General features: G+C 47.3%; 1 protein-coding gene across 3 annotated transcripts in view; it reads left to right on the forward strand.

The window, feature by feature from the left end:
- LOC102682744 (oxidoreductase P35) overlaps positions 1–21,837 on the forward strand; it is a 25,566-nt gene continuing 3,729 nt past the window's right edge. Inside the window, exons 1-12 of one of the 3 annotated variants that reach the window (XM_069183708.1) lie at positions 1–377; positions 3,359–3,560; positions 5,370–5,454; positions 6,195–6,268; positions 6,837–6,896; positions 7,728–7,835; positions 12,115–12,171; positions 12,429–12,559; positions 13,030–13,141; positions 13,350–13,442; positions 14,790–14,924; positions 15,543–15,644. In XM_069183708.1, the coding sequence (XP_069039809.1) occupies positions 3,468–3,560; positions 5,370–5,454; positions 6,195–6,268; positions 6,837–6,896; positions 7,728–7,835; positions 12,115–12,171; positions 12,429–12,559; positions 13,030–13,141; positions 13,350–13,442; positions 14,790–14,924; positions 15,543–15,644 (1,050 nt within the window). In that variant the 5' untranslated portion in view covers positions 1–377; positions 3,359–3,467. The remainder of the gene's footprint in view (positions 378–3,358; positions 3,561–5,369; positions 5,455–6,194; positions 6,269–6,836; positions 6,897–7,727; positions 7,836–12,114; positions 12,172–12,428; positions 12,560–13,029; positions 13,142–13,349; positions 13,443–14,789; positions 14,925–15,542; positions 15,645–21,837) is intronic. The other 2 variants (XM_069183709.1, XM_069183710.1) reach the window with 2 other exon arrangements.

Here is a 21,837-nt window from a genome sequence, read left to right on the forward strand (position 1 = left end):
ATAGATAACATCAACAATCCAAAGTATGAAAACATCTAATGATTAAATATAAATACAGTACACCAAAAAGACTTCAGTGTTGCATTTTTTCTATTGAATTGCTGTGGTGCTGAATTTGGGACAACGGAGCTCTGAAACAACAGAGAATAAAACAAATGCGTGGTCTTGCACCAACACCTCCGCGTCGCGTCCTTCCTCGTTTAGCGCCTTCAGCGAATTCGAAAATAAAACACGGATTTTTTTTCGCCCAGGTCTCGCGCGTCTCAGCCGGGTCTTTAGGCCGCTCGGAGGCCCCGCGCTAAGACAGGCGCCCCGAGCCGAGCTGCAGCGCGCAGAGCAAGGCGAGGAGACGCCGGGGCGGCCGGCAGGACCTGCAGGTAGGGAGAGCGCCGTTCTTCCTGCATCACAGTCCTGCAGCAACGACGGACAGAAAGGCAACGCAGACTTCTCGAATCGGGCGTCGCATTATCACGCATAAGATGAATCGGAGCGAAAACAGACTACTGAGCTGTAGCTCTGTGTGGATTCGTCTCCTGCACTAAACAGAAACCTGGATAAAAGTCACTTCGGGCATTTTTGTTTCCAGAATTCCGCGCGTTATTCTTAAAATGTCATCATTTTTATACATCCGGATTTTACCCAGAATTTCCAGTTTCGTTTAGCTTGTCCTAATTTACCATTCATTTTTGTTTTAATGAAAAGCTACAGTGCATTGTTCCTCAAAATGTGCGATGTTAATTAGGTACAGACGTCAGTGCTAGCGCCCCCACCTGTAACATTGTCAGAGTTTGAGTGCTTTAAAATCATACCGTACAACGCAATGCGTTGAGTTGTGCTGTGTTCTTTAAAACGGTACGATTCACAGAAGCCGAAAATCACATATAAGGCAATGGTTTAAGTGCAACAGTGTATTGGATTAATAATCGTTACAACCGGATCCAAAATGATTTGAGTATATTCACCGTGGTTAACATAGTAATTCTGACGTAAAAATGGGAAAATGTCAAATTAAAAATCCCTTTTAGCGAGTGATAATATCACGAGAAGTCGGTACCATATTTATTAGAGAAGATCTGAACACATTAAGTACCGTATTTCAACTTTGGCGTCCACTCTACCGCTTGAACTAAACGCAAAATGAACCGGAAGACCGAAGGCCAATGTCTGAAGGTTATTCATCCCTGTGATGGGTGTCATCTGACCGAAAACGACTCTTACGACTAATTTAAGGTGTCTTGTTTGCGGAGAGTGTATCAGGAAATGAACACGGAAGGAATAAAATTAGGGGGTGAAAAAACATCATCTATGCCATAAACCTAATTATCGACAATCCAGGAGCGATTTAGATTTCGGCATTTATGTTACGTTTTGTTCTCTTTGAAAAATAAAATTTGCGCACATTTAGAAGAAGGATACGTTTTCGTCTTCGCCGATTTCTATCGTGGAGGTGGCAGTTGTTTCAAACAGGGACATTACGTGGTTTATTATTGTCATGATTATTGCTCCGTTATTGTTATGATACTGTCTCGGAGATCGCCGCTGATCCAGCCCGGCCGCGTGTCTCCTGTGTGAGTCACTCGCGGCCCGCTGACACACAGCGAGGCCACTTCTGAGTCTTTGTTTACTGTCGCTGTGTCATTAGCATATTGTGTTGAGGGCATTGTGTTGCAGATGGGAGCTGAACAAGGCAGCTGTTCCATTCAGATCGACGCCCCCCCGCACCCTGTAATCTCTTTCGCTCCCTGCTCCTACCCCCCCGCAAGACAAAGACGCACACGGACAGACAGTATTCTCTTAACTTTACTTTGCATAAAGATGTACTGCTTTACATATGTGTTATTCTGAGTTCTTTTATCTAACTTTACTTTTTAACTTTTTGATTTCTGCTGTGACACTCTCGATGCCTGGTGTGTGGCCTGTCACATAAAGAATTGCAGAACACACTCGCCCTTTGAACTGGAGTCCCTGTTGCCAGGCCGAGGGCGTCCGAGCCGAGCCCTCTCCTTGGAGTGCCATGTTCTGTTTCTCCCTGCTGTCCCGTCGTAGGCTCCGGTGGAGATGGAGAGGACAAGAGCCGAGAGTTCGGCTGGAGGAATGTCTCGGTCTGGATGTATTCCATGCAAAAACAAAATGAATTGGGGGTATTGCATGTTGCAAAAACGAGTGGACAGAGAGCAAAAAAAGGCATCACTGCAAACATACAATTGCGATCCACATTGCTTTAACAATGACAATTTGAACACAGAGGGAAATTGTAAACCAAAAAAGTAAATTTGGATGAGAACAATTTCTATTTGAAGAGCTCCCATCACCTGTCATTCCTCTCTGCCTACAGAAGGGGGCAGTGTATTCTCATTCTCCTGTATTTGTCTCAGTTCCAACAAGGTGAATGAGGGATACTGTACTTTCCATATTTTCACTAAGAGCCGCTTTGCTGTTTAATGTAATGAGCCTGATATGACAAAGGCTGCTCAGTGCTCACAGATGGCGTGGGCTCCTGTCATGCAGTGTTGCCAGACTGGCTCCATTGTCTTAGCAGCTCCAATGCTGGAACTGGTGGTGTGAAAACTGTGGAATGGAATTTGTTCTGGCGGGCCGGACTGAACTGACGGCGGCAATGGCTGTGCTACAGAGCTGGAGTTTGCAGCCCGGTGGACTGGTTTTTATTTTGCTCTTTTTAAATTTACTGTCTGCTCACATTTCCCCTCGCCCATACCCATAAGTACTTCCTTGTTGTTAGTCTTCTGGCGCATGATTTTCTGTTAGTTTCTTTAGTTATCTCAGGCTCGGTAGTTGTTCCATAACGAACGAGCTGATGCTCCTACAGGGTTATTGTGAGAATCTGAAGGGGGTTAAGTATGTGACTGTTTGCCATTAGCAAGTCAACAAATGGGCTTCAGAGCACTGTGCACACAAAGATACTTCCCCATTGTTTTTTTTTTCCTTTTATGGTATTTGAGAAGCCTGGAGAGAAGTGTTTTTTCCATAGCATTTGCATTGAGTAGAAAATGAGAACTTAGCACCATGCAGCAGTGAATTTAGTAGGCCTTAAATGAAAGAACAGGATCATGTAATTGTTAGTTATTTTAATAGGCTAACACCTTTGTAAAAGATTACAAGATTGCTTTTGTACACCTTTATACAGCTGGGTATTTTACTGTAGCAATTGAATTAACATGTTGCTGTAGGTAAGGGCGTCTAAGCAAATAAATAATACAGAATAACATACTATTTTACACCCCTGCCAGAAGAGAGAGACGTGTACCCTGACTACTACTGCTTAACTAATCTGTAAATGTGATGTTGCCTCTCTTGCTCAAACTTATTCTTTTTATGGCTATTTTCTTTTTTTTCTGAGAAATCTCAGGCTGTCCGATTCTGCACTTCTCAATCCCCTCCTGGCGGGAGTCTGAGCAGGGGATCCACAGAGGAGGCCGCTGGGATTGATCGGCTCTCAACCCGTCGCCATGGCGGCGCGCGTGGACGTGGTCGTCGCCGGCGCGGGGAACCGCGGGGAGATGTACGCGCGCTTCGCCCTCCTGCACCCACAGCGCATGAGGGTAAGACCCCCTCCGCTGACGCCTCGCGCCCGTCCGAGGCAGGCCGTGGCGAAGCACTGAGAAGGCCGAACCTTTCACCTACACTGTGCGTTCAGGAAACCGGGTATGGAGAGCGCTCTTCATGCAGAAAACCGTTGCTGTGAGAAGCAGAGGTTGTATTTTTATCCGCTGTTTGGAAAGGCGCACAAAAACTATTGGAGGAAACCCAAAGCGACAGTTGTGAGCGATCAAAAAGGCTGCAGCCCTGTCAGTTCTACCTGCTGGTCTTCATACTGTACGGGTTTCCGGCTGCAATTCTGAAACCCACGCCGACAGAAGTCGAAGGCTGAAAAAGCTTTCAGGGCAGACTAATGTGCTCTTTCATCTTTCTCACGTCTTTATCTTCTCCCTTTGATTCTAAACTGAGAGCCTGAAAGGGAGTTTGAATCACAGGGGTCTGATAGAGTTACTGTGGCCTAACTCTGCCACTGCTGTCTGGGATCTTCAGCTGGGTTTCTGACTAGGAATCCAGACAAGTGGTGGTCAAATAAATATATTCTAAAAAAAAAAAAAACTTAGGAAGCTAGTCCAAACATTACTCATTCACTGCAACTGGAAAATGAGAGCAAGAAGGAGGAGGGGGGGGGGGGGGTCTTTGTGAAGTCATTTCCTGTTATTTCTTTTTTTTTTTCATTAGCTGCTTTTTTTTTGGTCAGCCTGCTGCCTTGGCTGGTTGCCATGGATACTGGAACCCCTCCAAAAATTGCCCTGTGGTCTCTAGTGGATTTTGTTCTAAGATGAGGGAGGGAAAGAGGAGGGAGAGGGCATGGAGCAGGGAGAGAGGAGAGGGGAAAAGAGTATGGGGAAAGAGTGGAGAGGGCAAGGAGGCGGGAGAGAGACAGGAGAGAGGATAACCATGGCTAAAACACTCTCTCCTGTCAAACACTTGAGCCTCAGTGTTCATTAACGTTGTAAGGGCTATTCAGGAAACGATGCACAGCTGGGAAGAGACATTTCAGCTCTGACATACACAGCAAACATGCACAGGAGTACATTCTGTTTCGCTCATCTGCAGGCATCAGTTTGTAGGTAAATAAGCACAGAATAATTGAGAAATATCTATTGAGAAATAGGACATTATGCAGACACACACATAATGTAGGATCAAGGTTCCACAGTACATTACGTGTCCACAGCTGATACCACGGAGGGTGGGGATACAGGACACATGGACACAGAACCATGAGACTCCAGGAACATGGCTCTGGGTGATCAGAGGAGCCGATGGAATTGCAGTGTCATCCGGACACTGATGCTCAGGCCAGCTCCCCACTGGACAGTCGCCCAGGCTCAGGTACTCCCACTGCTTCACACACCCCGTCAGATTGTCATGCAGGAGCAGAATGGCGCTGAGAAGCTGCATCACGGTCACAGACCGTTTCATAAACAGAACTGAAACTGTGTAACGAGCGCGAGGTTAGAAAACAACAAAACAGCAGAAAAACACTCGCACAGGTGGGGGCTCTAGGAGGGGCTCTTTCTCTGTGGTTTCAGGCTGTTAAAAGTATTTTAGCTACTTCCATTTTGACTTGGTGGTGCAGTGTTGATTGCTGTTGCCTCACGGTGTTTTGCTCTCAGGTGCGATTCCTTTCTGAATTTGTTTCCATGTTAATTGGAGGATCTGAACTGATGGGTGGTTGCAGATTGCTGGAAATCTCAAGCTCTTGCTTCCACCCTGTGGAGGAGTTTTTTGTCCACAGCAGAATTGCGCAGGGTAATGTTCGCTACCGCTTGGAGTTTCTCTTGGCTAGCATGCGGATTGTGTTCCAGGTGGTGGGAGTTGCAGACCCCAATCCATTTGCTCGCGGTAGACTGCAGGAGCAGCACTGTATAGAAGACACAAATGTGTTTGATGGTACGTAAGAACATACAAATGGCTACAAATGAGAGGAGGCCATTTGGTAGTTAGTACTTATCGATCAGCTAATGGATCCAGCCATTTCCTGAAAGAAGCCAGAGTATTAGATTCAACCACAGAGCTGGGTAACTTGTTCCACACTCCCACTACCCCTTGTGTAAAGAAGTGGCTCCTGTTTTCAGTTGTTAAATGCACGTTCACATACCATAAACCTTGCACTGTGACACCATATGCTTTGCCTGTCTAAAGCACCATAAGCATTGATATGGATGTGTTGCCACATTGTTTCATTTCAAAGACGACACAGAAATTTGACTGGTAAAGACGCAGAAAAAAACAGGATCTTGACATGTCAGTGCTTTAAGTAATACAGCTGTATCTGAATGTGGGCCAGCTGGTCTGCCATATTATTGGGTGCAATGAAAGTAAACGAAGCTTCCTCTAGATACTGCCATTGTAGATATTAGAAACTCCTGGAGTGAATACCCTTCAGTTTGTCTGAGAAGTGAACTTGGTGTTGAATCCAAAAACATTTTCTAACAGAAACACATTCAAACACTTTTTCCATATTTTTGCCTTAAAGAAGAAGAATAGCAAATATGGGGCTTACCAACATGAGCTGTCCTTGATGTTTCACAGACCTTGATGTTTCAAGGTTTCATCTGGACATACTGTAGGTCTGCAGGCTACCCCCTGACAGAGTGGTACTTTCTGGGTTTTCTTTTTGTGTGCACCAGACTGGCGCACTGCTGCACAGAGGGAGAAGTTTGCGGACGCAGTGATCATCTCCACCCCTGACAGACTTCACAAGGTGCGTCCAGGAGAGGGGTTCCCATTCACTCAGGCTTTGATGTGAACTGGGCCTTCTCTTCTTCCCTAACATCTTCTTTGTCGCAAGCATTTCAAGCTTTATTGTCCCCTGGACAAAATTTGAAGAATATCCCAGAAGATTCTAAAATTCTGCTCTAAGTCAATATTCAGGGTTCTGTGCCATGTTTGGCAGAACTCTTAGACATAGGTTTAGCTCAAAACGTGTGCACACTCCTCATCTTCTAAAACTAAAAGTGAGGGATCTGCCTTAGTCCTGAACTAAATAGAGATTGAAACTGAACTGGGGCATAGGCTTGACTTGAACTTGCACTGGCTAGATCAGCAGGCAGCAGAGGTTTTATGGTATGCTTGGGTGTCTATCCAGCTGTAAAGTACCCAGTGTTCCAAATTGGCCATGTTTGACTGGCGTTTTCCAGAACCCGAGAGAGGTCTGTGCTGTAAAAATCTGGAAAGAAAAGTCTGGGGAAGAACCTCGGTATGGGCACAGGGGCTGCTCTGCTCGGGCGTTGCTGGAGTCTGTGCTTGTGAAGCTGGGTTGTGTTTTTCAGGACCCTGCTGTGGCCTTCGCTCGGAAGGGCTACCACATCCTCCTGGAGAAGCCCATGGCAGTGAGTGGACCTTTTTATTGTGGCTGAACTCAACAGCTTCTGACATTCTGGATGCCTCACAAATGTGTTAATGCTTAACGCTGTAATATAAGATTATCTACAAATGACAGGAAGCAATGTGGTCCAGCTAGCTTGTTCGGTTGCTGCTAACTGAGTGATCTGAGATCTCATCCAGTTATTTCTTGAAAGAAGTCAGGGTTTTGGGCTCAACAGCATGTTTGGCTAACATGTTGCCGGCTCTCACAACTCTTTGTGTAAATCTGTGCACCTATTTTGAAAGTTCTTAGCCTTTATTCTCCAATTGTTCCCTTGTTTTGCATTTCACTGTTCAGTCTGAATTCCACTGCATGTGCCTTGGAGGGCTTGGAACATTTCAATTCCCTTTATAGCCATTTTTGTTCCAAAACTGAGATTCTTTTAGCCTATCAGTGTAGGACATTCCTTTGAGCTTGAGAATGTATCTCACTGCTCTTCTCTGGACTGATTCCAGAGAAGCAGGATCTTTTAATGTGGTGACCAGAATTGTACACACACAGTATCATAAACATGGTTTTACTTGTGCCTTGTACAGTTTTAGCTTACCTTGATTTAAATTGTACAGTTTTAGCTACACATCCCATCACTGCTTTCCTTCTTTATCGCGTTATCCCCACACTGCCCTGTAAATGGAAAGTCTCTTCTTGTGTCTGCATGCCCAGAGGTGCCTGTCGGGTTTCGTTTGAATCTGTGTGAGTCTCAACATGAATCTGTGATTCACCTCTGGGTGTGTTTCGGCCTGTGGGGTGTATCTGTGCCTCTGCCTGTCTGACCGCCCACCTGTGTGTGTCTCAGGTGACCGCTGCAGACTGCTCGGAGATCGTGTCCACATGCACTCAGAGCGGGGTGATGCTGGCTGTGTGCCATGTACTCAGATACTACCCTGCCGTCCGCAGGATAAAGGTAACCTTCACCCTTCTTCTTGTCTCCATTCCTTCTCCCATCCCTGTCCTGCTGGACACTCTTCCTCTCACTTCTTCTCCTTCATTGTCCACATCCCTTTTCATTGACCTTTCTTGCCCTGTATACTTTATTACAGCCCTTTATCATTTTATTCCTTTCTTTTAGCCTATCCAGAGATTTCCATTCTTATATTACTTAGGCCAGGGAAGGATGGTTTCAGCTGTCTCTACGAACAGGGACATCCCATTGAAATGGAAAACAATTATCTCCACTAATTCAATAATTCTAAGTATAAATGTAATTCTAAAACATTATACTGCAGGGCTACATTCTAATTAGTTAAGTTTAGTTAAACACTTCCACAGGTGAGAGTGCTGTGTGCTGCTCTCAGACGCGTATAAAAGTGCATTTTCATACATTTCTGCTGATTTGGGGTGAAAGGTTCTTGTGGGACCACATGTGCCACAGTTTCCTGTGCTGGGAACCACAAGCCTGGTTCTGCTCTGCAGCAAAAGTAGGCTGCAATCACGTGACCAAAACGAGACTGCAAAATGAGAGGCGGACATTTGATCAAGACCAAATGACACCCGAGAGAGAGCGTCCTGGACCTGGAGGGTTGATATACATGGTAGTTATTGTGGATGCTTCTTGGGAGCCCTCATGGCTTGAAGGACATTTTACCACCTGAATGCTGGCAGGTCTGTGTAATAACACCTGGACCAAGAGGTGGGGAGGGAGGATGTAACTTGACCCCTAGGAATTTCCGAATGGGCAGGAGGGGCGGGGTCAAAGATCAAAGGTCAGGATTAGAGGGGGAAGGTTCACAGTGGCTGAAGAATTGGCGAGGGCACTGTGGGAGCCAAGAATGCTCCTTTCTATTGTTCCGCACCGCAGTGGCCCTCCAGTTTTGAATGGGTTTCCCATGGTCCTCCGCATGGCCATTAGTTCAGTATTACTCACTGCAGTGGAAACATTGTAGGAGATTAGGGGGCCTTCTTTACTGTTAGCTTTGCAAGCTTAATTACAGGTGTGGCTCACTGCCATGGGCCGGTCTTTTACCTTTCCTACAGCCTCCCTGTCACTCTTACATGGGACAGAAAACTGACGCCAGTCAGTACTTTCTGCACAGTACTTTCTCTTTCACTCGCCTCTGATTCTCAGGGTGCTTTCCCACACCCACAGTGTAACAGAGCGCTTCTGGGAAGGTGAGATTTTGCTTTCAGGTGTGACTGTGTCACGGAGCTCTCGACTGTTCCAGTGAAGAGCAGAGGACAGATGATCTATTTTTTTATGAGGCTAGGTGGAGACGGAGATACCTGTAACTCCGAGTGGAGTTGGGTTTGTGTGCGAAAAATTGCTCCTAAGAAGTACAGCTAGATCTCATTCTGCTGCTGCAGATCCTGAGACCGTGTGGATGCCTCTTCTCTCCCCCAGATCTTGTTCAGTTAGTTGAACTTTGCCACGTGTGCTCCACCCATTTCTTTAGTTTTCTTTAGACTTTTGAAGTTTTCAAAATCCATCCATGCCTTTTCTAACTGCAGACACAAATACATACTCACACCAGGGCCAAGAAGCCGAGAAACCTGCCAGCCTTCTTTGGACTGTGGGAGGAAACTGGAGTACAATAATAATAATAATAATAATAATAATTGCTTACACTTATATAGCGCTTTTCTGGACACTCCACTCAAAGCGCTTTACAGGTAATGGGGATCCCCTCCACCACCACCAATGTGCAGCATCCACCTGGATGATGCGACGGCAGCCATAGTGCGCCAGAACGCTCACCACACATCAGCTCTCAGTGGGGAGGACAGCAGAGTAATGTAGCCAATTCATAGAGGGGGATTATTAGGAGGCCATGATTGGTAAGGGCCAATTGGAAATTTGGCCAGGACACCGGGGTTACACCCCTACTCTTTTCGAGAAGCACCCTGGGATTTTTAATGACCACAGAGAGTCAGGACCTCGGTTTTACGTCTCATCCGAAGGACGGCGCCTGTTTACAGTATAGTGTCCCCATCACTATACTGGGGCATTAGGACCCACATGGACCACAGGGTGAGCGCCCCCTGCTGGCCCCACTAACACCTCTTCCAGCAGCAACCTTAGTTTTTCCCAGGAGGTCTCCCATCCAGGTACTGACCAGGCTCACACCTGCTTAGCTTCAGTGGGTTGCCAGTTGTGAGTTGCAGGGTGATATGGCTGCTGGTGCAATACAATACAGTGGGGAAGCATGTGAATGTGGGGAGAACAATCAAACTCCACACAGATAGCACCCCAGGTCCAGAACTGACCCCAGGGTTCTCGTACTGCGAAGAAACAAGACTTCTGCCTTGACTTCTGAATGTGCTGCCCCAGCCAAGGACTCGGTAGACACCACTGCATCACTGTGCCACACTGTTTTAAAGAATGCACAGTCAAATGATTGAATACGTGCCCTTGGCAACCAGAGCTTTAGTGATACTGAGTCCCTACCCCAGAAACTGCATCAGAGCTCCTGGATGTTTCCATGTATGATAGAGGTAGCAGTTTGGATCGCCTGTAAAGTGAAAGTAGTTGCAAGAGGGAAACATGGTTCCAGTAACTGACGCTCAGAAAGACTGCTTGTGGGAGATGGTGTTCTGTAGCAGGTTGGGAAGTCCCTTTAATGACTAAGATGGTTTGAGGGACTTGGGAGCAGATTGCAAATATACAGGCTGAATTTAGCACAAGGCTGGCAGAAGCCACCTCACCCAAGCCACCAGCGGCCAGCGAGGCTATGTCCAGACATCTCGGGGACAGCAGAAGACACCCGAGGGTAGGAGTGGGGATTTCTGGGGGACAGAGAGGAGAGAAATTCAGGTTGAATGCAAGAAAGGAAGAGGGAGAGACAAGGAGTCTTTGGCGGCAACAAGGAAGTTGAGACTAGAAGGCGGGATGGACGCAGAGACAGGGCCGCGGGAGAAGGGGACGTTGAGAGTACGGATAAGCACTGGAGAGAGAGAGAGGGATGGAGGGAATATATTCAGAGCATTACTTTCTGTAACTTGAGACATTTCCAAAGTGCTATTCTTGGTGATGTTTCCTGAAACCCCCTACACCTCCTCCCTGGAGAGAGAGTGAGAGACACACAGGGGGAGAGCGAGCAGAGCTGACAGCTTTCTTCTTTCACGCTTGCGCATTGTCTCCCCTCTTCACCCTCCCCCCCCCCCTGCTGCTCTCCTATGGAAATTTCCAGTAACTCTTGCAGCCAAAGTGCTTCTCAGCATTGCCAGCGTCTGCCTGCCCTTGAGTGGCTCCTGTCTGGTTGCTTCTGCAAAGCAGCCCTCTCTCATTGGCTCGAAGTCTAAGAGAACTCACTCCACTTACCTCCTATTGGTCCCCAGGCTGCCCTCTCTCACCTGCATGGCTTCTGATTGGCTGTCAGTCTCCCTGCTCGGCCACAGACAGTCTCTGATTGGTTTTTGCACTGGAGGGAATTTTAAGATGAGCAAAGAGGCCTGTCATATGTCTCAGATTCCTTGTAAAAGCAGAGGTTGGAGAATTTAACCCTTTTGCCAGTGTTCTCTGTTGTAAATAGGTTATCCGAACAGCGTCAAGTGTGTGCCAGACTACAATAGTAACATTGGTCATTGCCTTTTTTTACCTTTTTGATGTAACAAGCATAGGAAATCTGTCCTGTTTTGATGTGGACAAAGAACTGAAAAAAAATACATTCTGAAGAATTCTTGTCAGCTGAAGCATTTTGTCGTTTTATTTCCATGCTGCTACATCAGAAAACTGCAAATGTGAACAGTTAATAAGGATGCATTCTTCAAAGGCTTATGAGATGTATTTTAAATTGATATACAATGAAGGTGTAGCTTGGTATTCATACCAGTAGTTGTTTTCCTGTCATGACCTTATGCCTCTCCATTTGTATGTAGTCAAAGATCAGAGAAACAGCAATGAATCTGCTTATTTCATTATTAGTTTTCTTTACTAGCATTTCCTCTTTTGCATGTTCATTTGGAAGGCCCCAGATGAGAGACACTACTGCACTACACTGCTTCCCTGGTTCTGTTTGTAGTTCTGTTGGCTGTGCAGTGTATTCACATACAATACAATACATACAAACAGAGTAGGATTCCTCTGCCGGCCGTGGGATACGAACCGGCAACCTTCCAGCCACAGATGCAGATCCATAGCCACAGAGCCACCGCTCCGCCCAATGAGGTTCCTCGTTGGCTTATCCCAGTAGCTGCAGAATGATTGGCAGAGGGGGGGCATGCCTGACAGTGCCTCTGTGTCTTTGCAGGAGCTGATAGACAGCAACGTGATTGGTGACATCATCCACATCCAGCACCTGGAGCCGGTGAGTGGCGGTGAAACTGCCTCATTGTAACACGCTCCTGTAGGAGTATTCCACACCTGTAATATTCCAGGCCTCTTTAATGCATCTGCACCTGAAGGGCTTGGGATAGTTCTTAACTGAGCTAGTTAAGACAAACACGGGACTGATTTAGGTCACTGGGAGCTGAGCCCAAATGAGTACCTGCAGGTGCAGCCAGCCCCCTTGATCAAAAGCGTCGCTGCACATATGACACGTATGTCTCTGCCGCTCCTCTCCAGGTGGGGTTCTATCACTTTGCCCACTCGTTTGTCCGGGGGAACTGGCGGAATGAGGCGGAGAGCTCCTTCTCCCTGTTGGCCAAATCCTGCCATGACCTCGACCTTATCCACTACTGGGCAGGAGGTCGCAGGTAAGACCGCTGGACGCCGGTGTGCGATGGTGCTTCCCCACTGCGGTCTGATTGTCTGCTTGAAGCGATCTTCAGAAGCAGGATCAAATATGGAATGAAAGGAGCAGTGGGCTCAAGGAACCTAGAGTGGCCTCTTCTGGGATTGGGCTGATAGACGTGGGATGGTGGCAAAACCTCAGAGGAGGGTATACTGCTTCACTGGGACATTCTGATGTGCCGTTTCACATTACCGGTCTCTATAGCCCTCTTAGTGACCTCATGTGTGCATATGTAAGTGCTACCAATCTCCTTCTCTGGGGAGAGCGGGTGGGAGGGTACTGGTACTGGTACTGGTACTGGTACTGGTACTGGTACTGGTACTGGAAGTCTACTGGCCCCGTCACCCATGAGGCAGAGCTGAGGCCCGGTAGGAAGGCAGATAGTGCACGCCAAGGTGTGCTCGAGCTGAACGTGTGTTTTCCTTCTGCCAGGTGCATGAAAGTGTCATCATTTGGATCCCTGAGCCACTTTACCAAGGACAACCAGGTGCGTCCTGTGCATGTGCATCTCAGACAGAACTCATTAGGGACCTGGAAACAGAAGGTGGGGATGGCGCAGGGCTGTTATACGATGTTAGTAGATCTCGGTGGTGTAATCTTTCCCTTGGGGGGGTTTTGTTTTTGCGTGGCTTGTAACCTTCGGGCTTTCAAAGGCACATTGTGTCTGAGACAGCAGGGCTCAGCCTGTGCCATGTTTATGGGTGAGATCAGTTACCCCACGGTCTGTGTTTATGGTGCCTTTTTGTCCTCAGCCTCCCGGAGCAACAGAGCGCTGCTTGGACTGTCCTGTAGAGGGCTCCTGTCCGTATTCAGCACTCAGGATCTACCTGGACAGAGTCAAACAGGTCAGTCAGACATTGACACACTTGTTTCTCGCCCAGCTGCACTGGCGCAGACAGGTCGGAATTAGTCTGGATCTTAGAGCTCGGTCTCTGCTCGGGGTTGGAACTGTCGTGCTGCCCATTTTTCTTATAGCGCTTTATTCTGATCGCAGGTATGGCTGTCGGCCAGTGACAGCAGCACTGCTGGCTCTGTGCTGCAGGAACAGTCGCAGGGCTGCATGTCTCTCCCCGTGAAGTTTCTCTCCCTGCTGAAGAAGTCTGGGTTGTAATGGGAACTTGGCAGTGTAGCACTGAGCTCCGATTTTGAAAGACTCAAGGCAGTGCAGTTTAGGGCAGTGAGTGCTGCCCGTGAGCAAGTTCGCAGAAGAGTGTTGCAACACGTGGAAACATGTTTCAAACAAATGTGAAGGAAGAGGCATGTTTTTTCACATTGTTATCCCGCAGCACGAACAGGGTAGTGACAGCAGGGTGGTCTCTCAGTGAATTCGCCTCTCAAACACATGGAGGTTTTCTGAACTCCACATGCCGTCTCCTGCCTGTTAACCAGCTCCTCATTAAGCTTCTGTGCCCTCAAGCTCTCCCTTCTTCCGATTTCCCTGAAATTTAACTTGAAACTGGACTTCCAAGAAGGGATTCCGGAGCCGCGCACATTTTTGTTGAAACAATTTTAAATCTTCAGAAGAGGTCGGACAGATGCACACGGATCAACTCGGATCAGATTACAGAATTGTCAGCAGCCCTGGCCATGGAAAAATAACCTTTCCTGGGTTTGTCAGCGGACTACTCAATGAGCAGGATTCCGCTAATGGGCCTTGCCTGTCCCGAGTCTGCTACGTTCATTCCCCATGGACTCCAGTCGCGCGGAATTGGTCGGACCTCCTGAATGGATGTTATGCTCCTGAAACATTGCAGTTGTCAAGATAAAGGCAACATGAAAATCTCTTCCAGTTGCGGTAGTGAAAGCAATTATAAAATGCCTCATTCGTAAGGGATTACTTAAATTTGGGGTTCAAATAAATAAACAAGCGCTCAGTTGCAACAAAACCCCGCAGAGAATGGGGGTCACAAGGGCCTAGATTGGGGAACCCAGCAGTAAAAAGCTAGAATAAAGTCTGCCATCATACTGGCAAATACGGGGATCTGCATACCCCTCTCCAGGGAGCTGTTTCCACCAGGGTGCCGACACAAACATCCTGTTTCCACCACAGTTCTCCCAGCTCGGTGGCTGCAGAAGAGGCGTCATCAGGAATGATAACACTGTGGCTGGCTGTTAAGGTCTTTGTGAGACAAACCTGACAATAGAAGGCCCCTTTGCTCGTCTCATTCGTTTTGTTATGCTCTCTCTCCCAGGGTGCGGTGGGCTGGCCCGTATCGGTGGTGTGCCAGAGCACCGTCCCCGACATCGAGTCAGTGACCGAGGCCCTGCGGACTGGTCCGTACGGCCGCTGCGTCTACCAATGTGACAACGACGTCTGCACCAATCAGGTGAGAGGCGCTCCCTGCTCGAGCCCATCAAATCGTGTCGTTACAGGTCAGGGAGCAACGGATGCACTTTTGTGACACTGAGCTGATTGTGTTTTAGCCATCGAGAAGATCCCCCCCCTCTGCCTTCCCTGAAACACACGCGTCGGTGCGAACAGAAAAGTTGAGTTTTAGAGCCAGCCGAGTGTCTGTTGTAGCTGCGTGTTTGTGAGCAGAGAGTTTCAGTTCTCGTCTCTGGCGGTGCCGGTGCGCGGGGCTGACCTGACCTGACCTGACCTGACCTGACCTGGGGCGGAGTGGTGGCTCTGTGGCTCAGGATCTGCGCCTGTGACTGGAAGGTTGCCGGTTCAAATCCCGCGGCCGGCAGAGGAATCCTACTCCGTTGGGCCCCTGAGCAAGGCCCTTAACCCCAACTGCTCCAGGGGCGCCGTACAATGGCTGACCCTGTGCTCTGACCCCAGGCTTCTCTCCCTGTCTGTGTGTCTGTGTCTCCATAGAGAAAAGCTGGGGTATGCGAAAAGACAAATTCCTAATGCAAGAAATTGTATAGGGCTGATAAAGAAACATTATTACATTATTATTATTATTACATTATTACCTTTCCCTGTGACTGCCTCTCAGGTTGTCAACATGGAGTTCGAAGAAGGCCTCACCGCTGCTTTCTCCATGGTGGCTTTTACAGAGAAATTAGGCCAACGCAGGACTACCATCTACGGGAGCAAGGTAAGACTCCCTCGCTGACTGCTGAGAGGGTGCTCTCGTGCCCCGGCCACCACCATGAGCGGTGGATCAAAGGATCTTGTCCCGATGCGGATTTTTGACGTTTGAAATCGCTGTTTTTGTGAAATACCCACATATTCCGGTCCTGCCGACCTGTCCTTTGACGCGCCGCAGGGCGAGCGAGCGCCGGCTGCCGGAGAGACGTGGCGCCCAGCTGGCGGCTCTGCAGGCCGGCCCTGGCCCGACAGCGCTCTGCCGGTCCATTCCGTCACCTGGCGTCGGACCAGCAGCAACATGGAAACAGGGAGCTTTTCAGTGCCCGTGCGTCCAAAACCGTTCATTCGATCACAGAACGGGACGGTTTAGGGGACGCTATGCATCCCATATTGCTAGCTTGGTTACCGGGGCTCATCTGTACAAGATCGAGATCTAGCAAGATTGCGGTGAATTTGTTCCGCAGGGTGGCTGGGTGGTTTCCTCACTTACGCACAGCTCCCTGTGTAAAGAAGTACATCCTGTGGAAAACTGTAATAAGGCGACAAACTTGTCCTTGTGCTTCTCTGACTGGAATATGTTTATGGACTGTGGTGGACTAATAAAACCAGCCGCGGCCTGGATGATGCCATTTGAGGCGGATTTCATTAGCCAGGGCTGCCGAGCAGTGAACGCTGCCCTCCAGTGGCGAAATCCTAGAACCGCACTTTACCTCGTTCAGTCAGTTAAGCTTATTAATAATAATAATAATAATAATTGCTTTCACTTATATAGCGCTTTTCTGGACACTCCACTCAAAGCGCTTTACAGGTAATGGGGACTCCCCTCCACCACCACCAGTGTGCATCCACCTGGATGATGCGACGGCAGCCATAGTGCGCCAGAACGCTCCCCACACATCAGCTATCAGTGGGGAGGAGAGCAGAGTAAAGAAGCCAATTTATAGAGGGGGATTGTTAGGAGGCCATGATTGATAAAGGCCGATGGGAAATTTGGCCAGGACGCCGGGGTACACCCCTACTCTTTTCGAGAAGCGCCCTGGGATTTTTAATGACCACAGAGAGTCAGGACCTCGGTTTTACGTCTCATCCGAAGGACGGATTCTTATTGCGTTACATTCTTCAAAAGAGTTTCTCAGAAATTGTTGTTATTAAAATGTCTTTGATAAAAAGTATAAAAAAGTGAAGATAAGTAAGATACAATTAACACAAACAGCAGCAGGGAAGAAGACAACATGGGTTAGTTAACTAAGGTCCACAGGACTGGTTATTTGTGTGGCCTTACACATCTGCTGTTTCCTTTCAGGAATGACAACTCTTTAATATAATATTTTTTTTTAAATGGAAACACTTATATTTTATGGAAAGAGTAGAGGTTAATTCTATACTGAAAAGTGAAGAGAACATTTTTTGGTTATGTAGCCTCTGCAGAAATGTGGAGGAGAGATGGGTTGTCACAGAAATATGTTATAATCGTCACCCTACACACCTGAAGACGGCTTATTCTTAGTTTTATTTTTCAGTGTGGAGTTAACCTCTGCTTGTTCCCTTGCAGCTCTCCAGTCTACCCTCTTCATATTCTATTCTTTTTTTAGTATTTCCCTAATTCAAAAGATGTATTAATTTTATAAACTTTTTTTCATTTGCATTATGTGGAATCTCAGATTTTTGCAAAACAAAAACTAAATCTACCAGCCCCCCATGTGTAGCCAGAAAGAAGTGCAGCAGAGATGTTTTGCTGTGTTCCTGTGGCAAAAATAAGGAGATGGTTTAGGCAGGAACACAACAGCCTGCCTGGAATGTGTGGGTTTCACAGGTATCTGCAGAACAGCCCTCCTCCCCTCTTGACTGATACCTGTTTGAAAGTAAACACCGCCGGCTCATTGGCTGGATGAGGCCTGGCCTTTGTAGGAGCAGGGTTGCCTAGTAACAAGCCTGGAGAAAGGGCCAAGGGGGTGGAGGTGCTGGGTGGAGGCTGGAGTTCAGAGCAGGAGAGACAGGCAAAGCAGAACAGGAAAGCACCAGGCTCGGTGCCTAAATAAACACACTGGGCCATTAAACCGAAGTAAGAGAGAGGGAGAAGAAATGAAACACGGGAGAAATGTGTTAAAGAAAAGAAACAAACCTGTCACAGTGCGTTTGACCACTACTTTGAACAAAAGGATCCAAACAGAAACACTTTTCACTTACTAGCCTTTTTCACTTTTGTACAGATTTCAGTCACTGGGTAGTTAAAACTCCCAATAAGACCAAAAAAAGGCTTTGGGTATGGTGAGTTTTCTTAATGTTTAGATGGTCTCAAATCATCCATAGGGTCAATTAAGATTTTCTGCTACCAACTTAAAATCTCAAATTTAAAAAGAAACTCTTTTGAACTCAGTTGTACTGTAGTGTGAATATTGTCAGTCACCACTCACATTAAAAGGTTAATGTTTGCAAAAAAACTGCAAAAAGAGCTGGCATTCCTGAATCAATGAGGAGTTTGGATCACGGAGGAGCCCAGATTCCACAGGCACAGCGCTGGCAGGGCAGCAGGACTGTGGTGGGCTCTAGGTCGCAGTGCTGCTCCTGGGCCGGAACTCATTTCCAGGTGGACAGCCTAGCGCAGGCATGAGACATGAGGAACTGCCCATTTTCACTGGAAGTGAGCGATTTTCCCAGAAGTTTCTTTTAATACAACCTCAGGACTTGTGGTTAGGCAATGAAAAATGAATTCTCAGTATAATGTGATAACTGTTTGCGAATTAGGTCCTTTTTCTGACATTAAACAGTGACCTAAGCTTTTTGACACCATATTTAGTCAAACTGGGAGAGGGGCAGATCTTTGTACTCTGTTCCGCTCTGATGTATCAGCATGGGGAGATATGGTGAAAAATGCTTGTATTTTATTAATATAATTAACTTTACTGAAGTCCTGCTTAATTTCAGCTACACAGTTAGCTGTCAGAGACTTTAAACACACTGCAAAGGGCTCAGATCTTTCGGTTGTGGACAGGTTTAGAACAGCAATCTAATGAAAACATTTCTAAATGAACAGGTAGGTGTTTTATTACATTGTATCTAAAATATATGGATTAAAAAAACTGGAGGCACATTCGTTTGTATTTTGTTATTGCCGGCAATGTGCTGCAAATCATACAGTCGAATGTTAGTGTGCTTCCCAGGAGAAAGAAACACAGCTCTGAACTTGCATTTCTTTTCTGATCCTAGAATTTTTTATTAAAAAAAAAACATAATGTGTACAGCATATACACATATATACATTGTATTAAAATTGTACCAAAGCTTTGGAAAATAAATCAGCAGCCCATTCAAGTGCATTTAAAGCAGAACCAGAGGTATATCTTAGCCCAAAGAGTTGTGTGAGTGTGGAACAAGCTACACAGCCATATTGCCAAAGCTGACACCTTGACTTCTTTCAAAAAACAGCTGGATAAGATCCTCAGATCATTTAGCTACTATCAGCCTGAATGTCCTTTTCTCATTTGTAACATTCTTATGTTGACCCCTCATTTACAGTAGAGCTTCAGTTTCTCTGAGGGAAAACAACATTGAATATAGGCATACGTACTGTATATGAGCATATTGTCTTGTGATTTGTAACACTGGCTTCAGAATCCAGTCGGTAGTTGTTTCTGCCTTGTCTGGGCTTGCTTTCTGCTTTGATACATCTTATGAAGGTCAGTCTTTGAACACTGCAGAATTTGTCAATCAGTAGCAGTGAACTAAAACTTACTCATCTGTTTTTGAAGTAAATAATGTTTAAAGTAGTTTCAAACAGAAATGAAAAAGAAGGTAAAACTGGCGCCACTGAAGCTTTTTAGTTGAGATTTTTGTTGAGCTAAGTTGATCTTACGAAACTCAAACTGTTACTTCAGAACGAATTCCTGAAAACAGGGTGTAGTGTCGCAGGAGGCAGACATACAGAATGAAGCCCGTTCTCCTCATTACTTTCTCTGGCTGTCTTGGCTTGCTGGAGCTTTCCTGAATATCTGAGTGATAAAGGCGCAAAGGAGGAGTAACACACAGAGAGAGAGGAAAAGAGTGGGAGAGCTAGAGAGACTGCGAGAAAGGGGAAAGGTTACACATGAGAAAAAATATTATGGAGAATTCCAGCTACTCCCAAAGGCCGGTTTATACTTTGTTTCAAATATTGTGTGTTGTTGCCTGCTAAAAGTCCTGTTTGATAGGGATAGATCTGGCAATAAAGTCTATTTGAATTTGAGAGGAGAGAATGAGGTAGCAAGATCAGAAGAGAGAGAGTAGGGGGAGGGAAGGAGAGAGAGAGACCAAGGAGACAGGAGAGAGAAAGACAGCGACTGTAATTGAGCCCCACAGTGGTAAGAGAGGGAGCGAGAGATTGGTTGGAAAGAGGCAAGTCATTACCAGCACAGGATGCTGACCGGAGGGAGGGGAGATTGAGAGATGGAGAGAGAGAGAGCAAACAAACGAACAGGATATGGGCCAGAGTGGTGGGGTTAGATAAGAGACAATGTGTGTGGAGCGTTTGTGTGTGTCAGCAGCATGCATGAGGTATCTCTGTTTGTGAGTGAAGGTGTGTGCATGCCAGTGTTTGAATGAGAGTTTTGTGTGTCTGTGTATGTGCATGCAGTGTATGTGCAGGGTTAAGGAGTGAGAGTGAGAAAGTTCAGATAATCATGCTGGTGAGACCTAACTTAATGATGTAAATGTCTTTTCTTTATGCTGTATACACTGCATGTCTTACGTATTCGGATTAGGTACAAGGGCACCAGTGGTGGATGTAAGATATTTTACAAAGGCAAAGCAGTGCACATGCGCAAGTGACAACTGCTGGCTGTGTGCAGCACCATTTCACTCTGAAACTCACAGCTGGCTACTCACAGAAGCTCAGCAGGTGTGAGCCTGGCCAGTATCTGGATGGGAGACTCCTGGAAAAGCTAAGGTTGCTGCTGGAGAAGGTGTTAGTGGGACCAGTAGGGGGCGCTCACCCTGTGGCCTGCATTGGTCCTAATGTCCCAGTATAGTGATGGGGACACTACATTGTGAAAAAGACACGGTCCTTCGGTTGAAAGTGAAACCGAGGTCCCTGCCTCCACACACTTGGGAGATTGAGAAAGTGCAGGTAGACTCCTCCTATTGCCTATTGCTAACACATCACAGGTAACACAGCCCTACACCGGAGGCTCAGTGGTGACAGGAGGAGAGGCGCGTCCCTCACCGACAGCAACACATGCCTGCAAACACCCAGGAGGCCACAGGAGTCACTGGCACTCAGAGTCACTCGGCACTCGGCCAATGACACACTGCTGCTTGGGGAACGCCAGTCACAGTGGGCTAGTACCCCAAAGGAGGCTCGAACCCAGGTCCGCAGAGCTCGACCTACACTGTAGTCGAGCCACGATACTGTTCTACCTGTCCCCATTAGTGGGGGACACTTGACGTTCCCGGCACCGACACTCTTTGTTCCTGTCCTCTCTGGGACTGGACAGGGCCTCCCTGATGTGCGTCGTCGTGTGGGTCGTGTTGAATTGTGACTGCCGCGGCTGTTCTCTTGTGACACGAACCCAGCGACGAAACGCCAGGGGGAGAAGGGGGTGAGAAAGAAGGAAGAGGGGCAGACCGCATGCTGGGGTCCCGAGGCAGAGCTCAGGCCTGGCAGGAGCTGTGGGAGGCAGAGGGAGAGCCCTGAGGGACAGAGGCAGGCTCAGAGATGGGACTTGAATCAGAAAGAGGGGGAGCTTGCAGAGAAAGAGAGGGTGAGTAGGGGGTGGAGAGGAGAGATTAATAGGAGAAAGAGATCAGAGGAAGGTTGTCTCTGGGTGGGTTTAAGTGAAGGGGACTGGCTCTCTCCTGTCTGCTCAAAGGTGATTGGTGCGGCTAGTCTCAGCGGTTGACCGAGAGCCGTTGTCATGCCAACAGTAGGAAATGAGATTCCGGTCTGATTAAAGGGAGTGCTTCTATGGCAACAGAGAGTGCCGTGTGCACTGGGAGAGTGGGTTGAGAGATGGAGGAGGTGGTGGTGGTGGTGGGGGTGAAATAAGGGTCGAATTTCAAAGGCAACCTGCCCCCTCCTTCTCCCTCCCTCTGTCTCCCCCTCCCCCTTCTGTTTCACAGTCCGGGCATGGGATCACTCAGCAAAGCTCGCTTCAGAAAAGATTAACTTGTGCAAATAAATTAAAGCCATAAATGACAGACATGGACTGCTACAGTTTCACTTCCCT

This window comes from Lepisosteus oculatus, chromosome 25 (assembly GCF_040954835.1).
Source record: "Lepisosteus oculatus isolate fLepOcu1 chromosome 25, fLepOcu1.hap2, whole genome shotgun sequence".
Classification (NCBI taxonomy): Eukaryota; Metazoa; Chordata; class Actinopteri; order Semionotiformes; family Lepisosteidae; genus Lepisosteus; species Lepisosteus oculatus.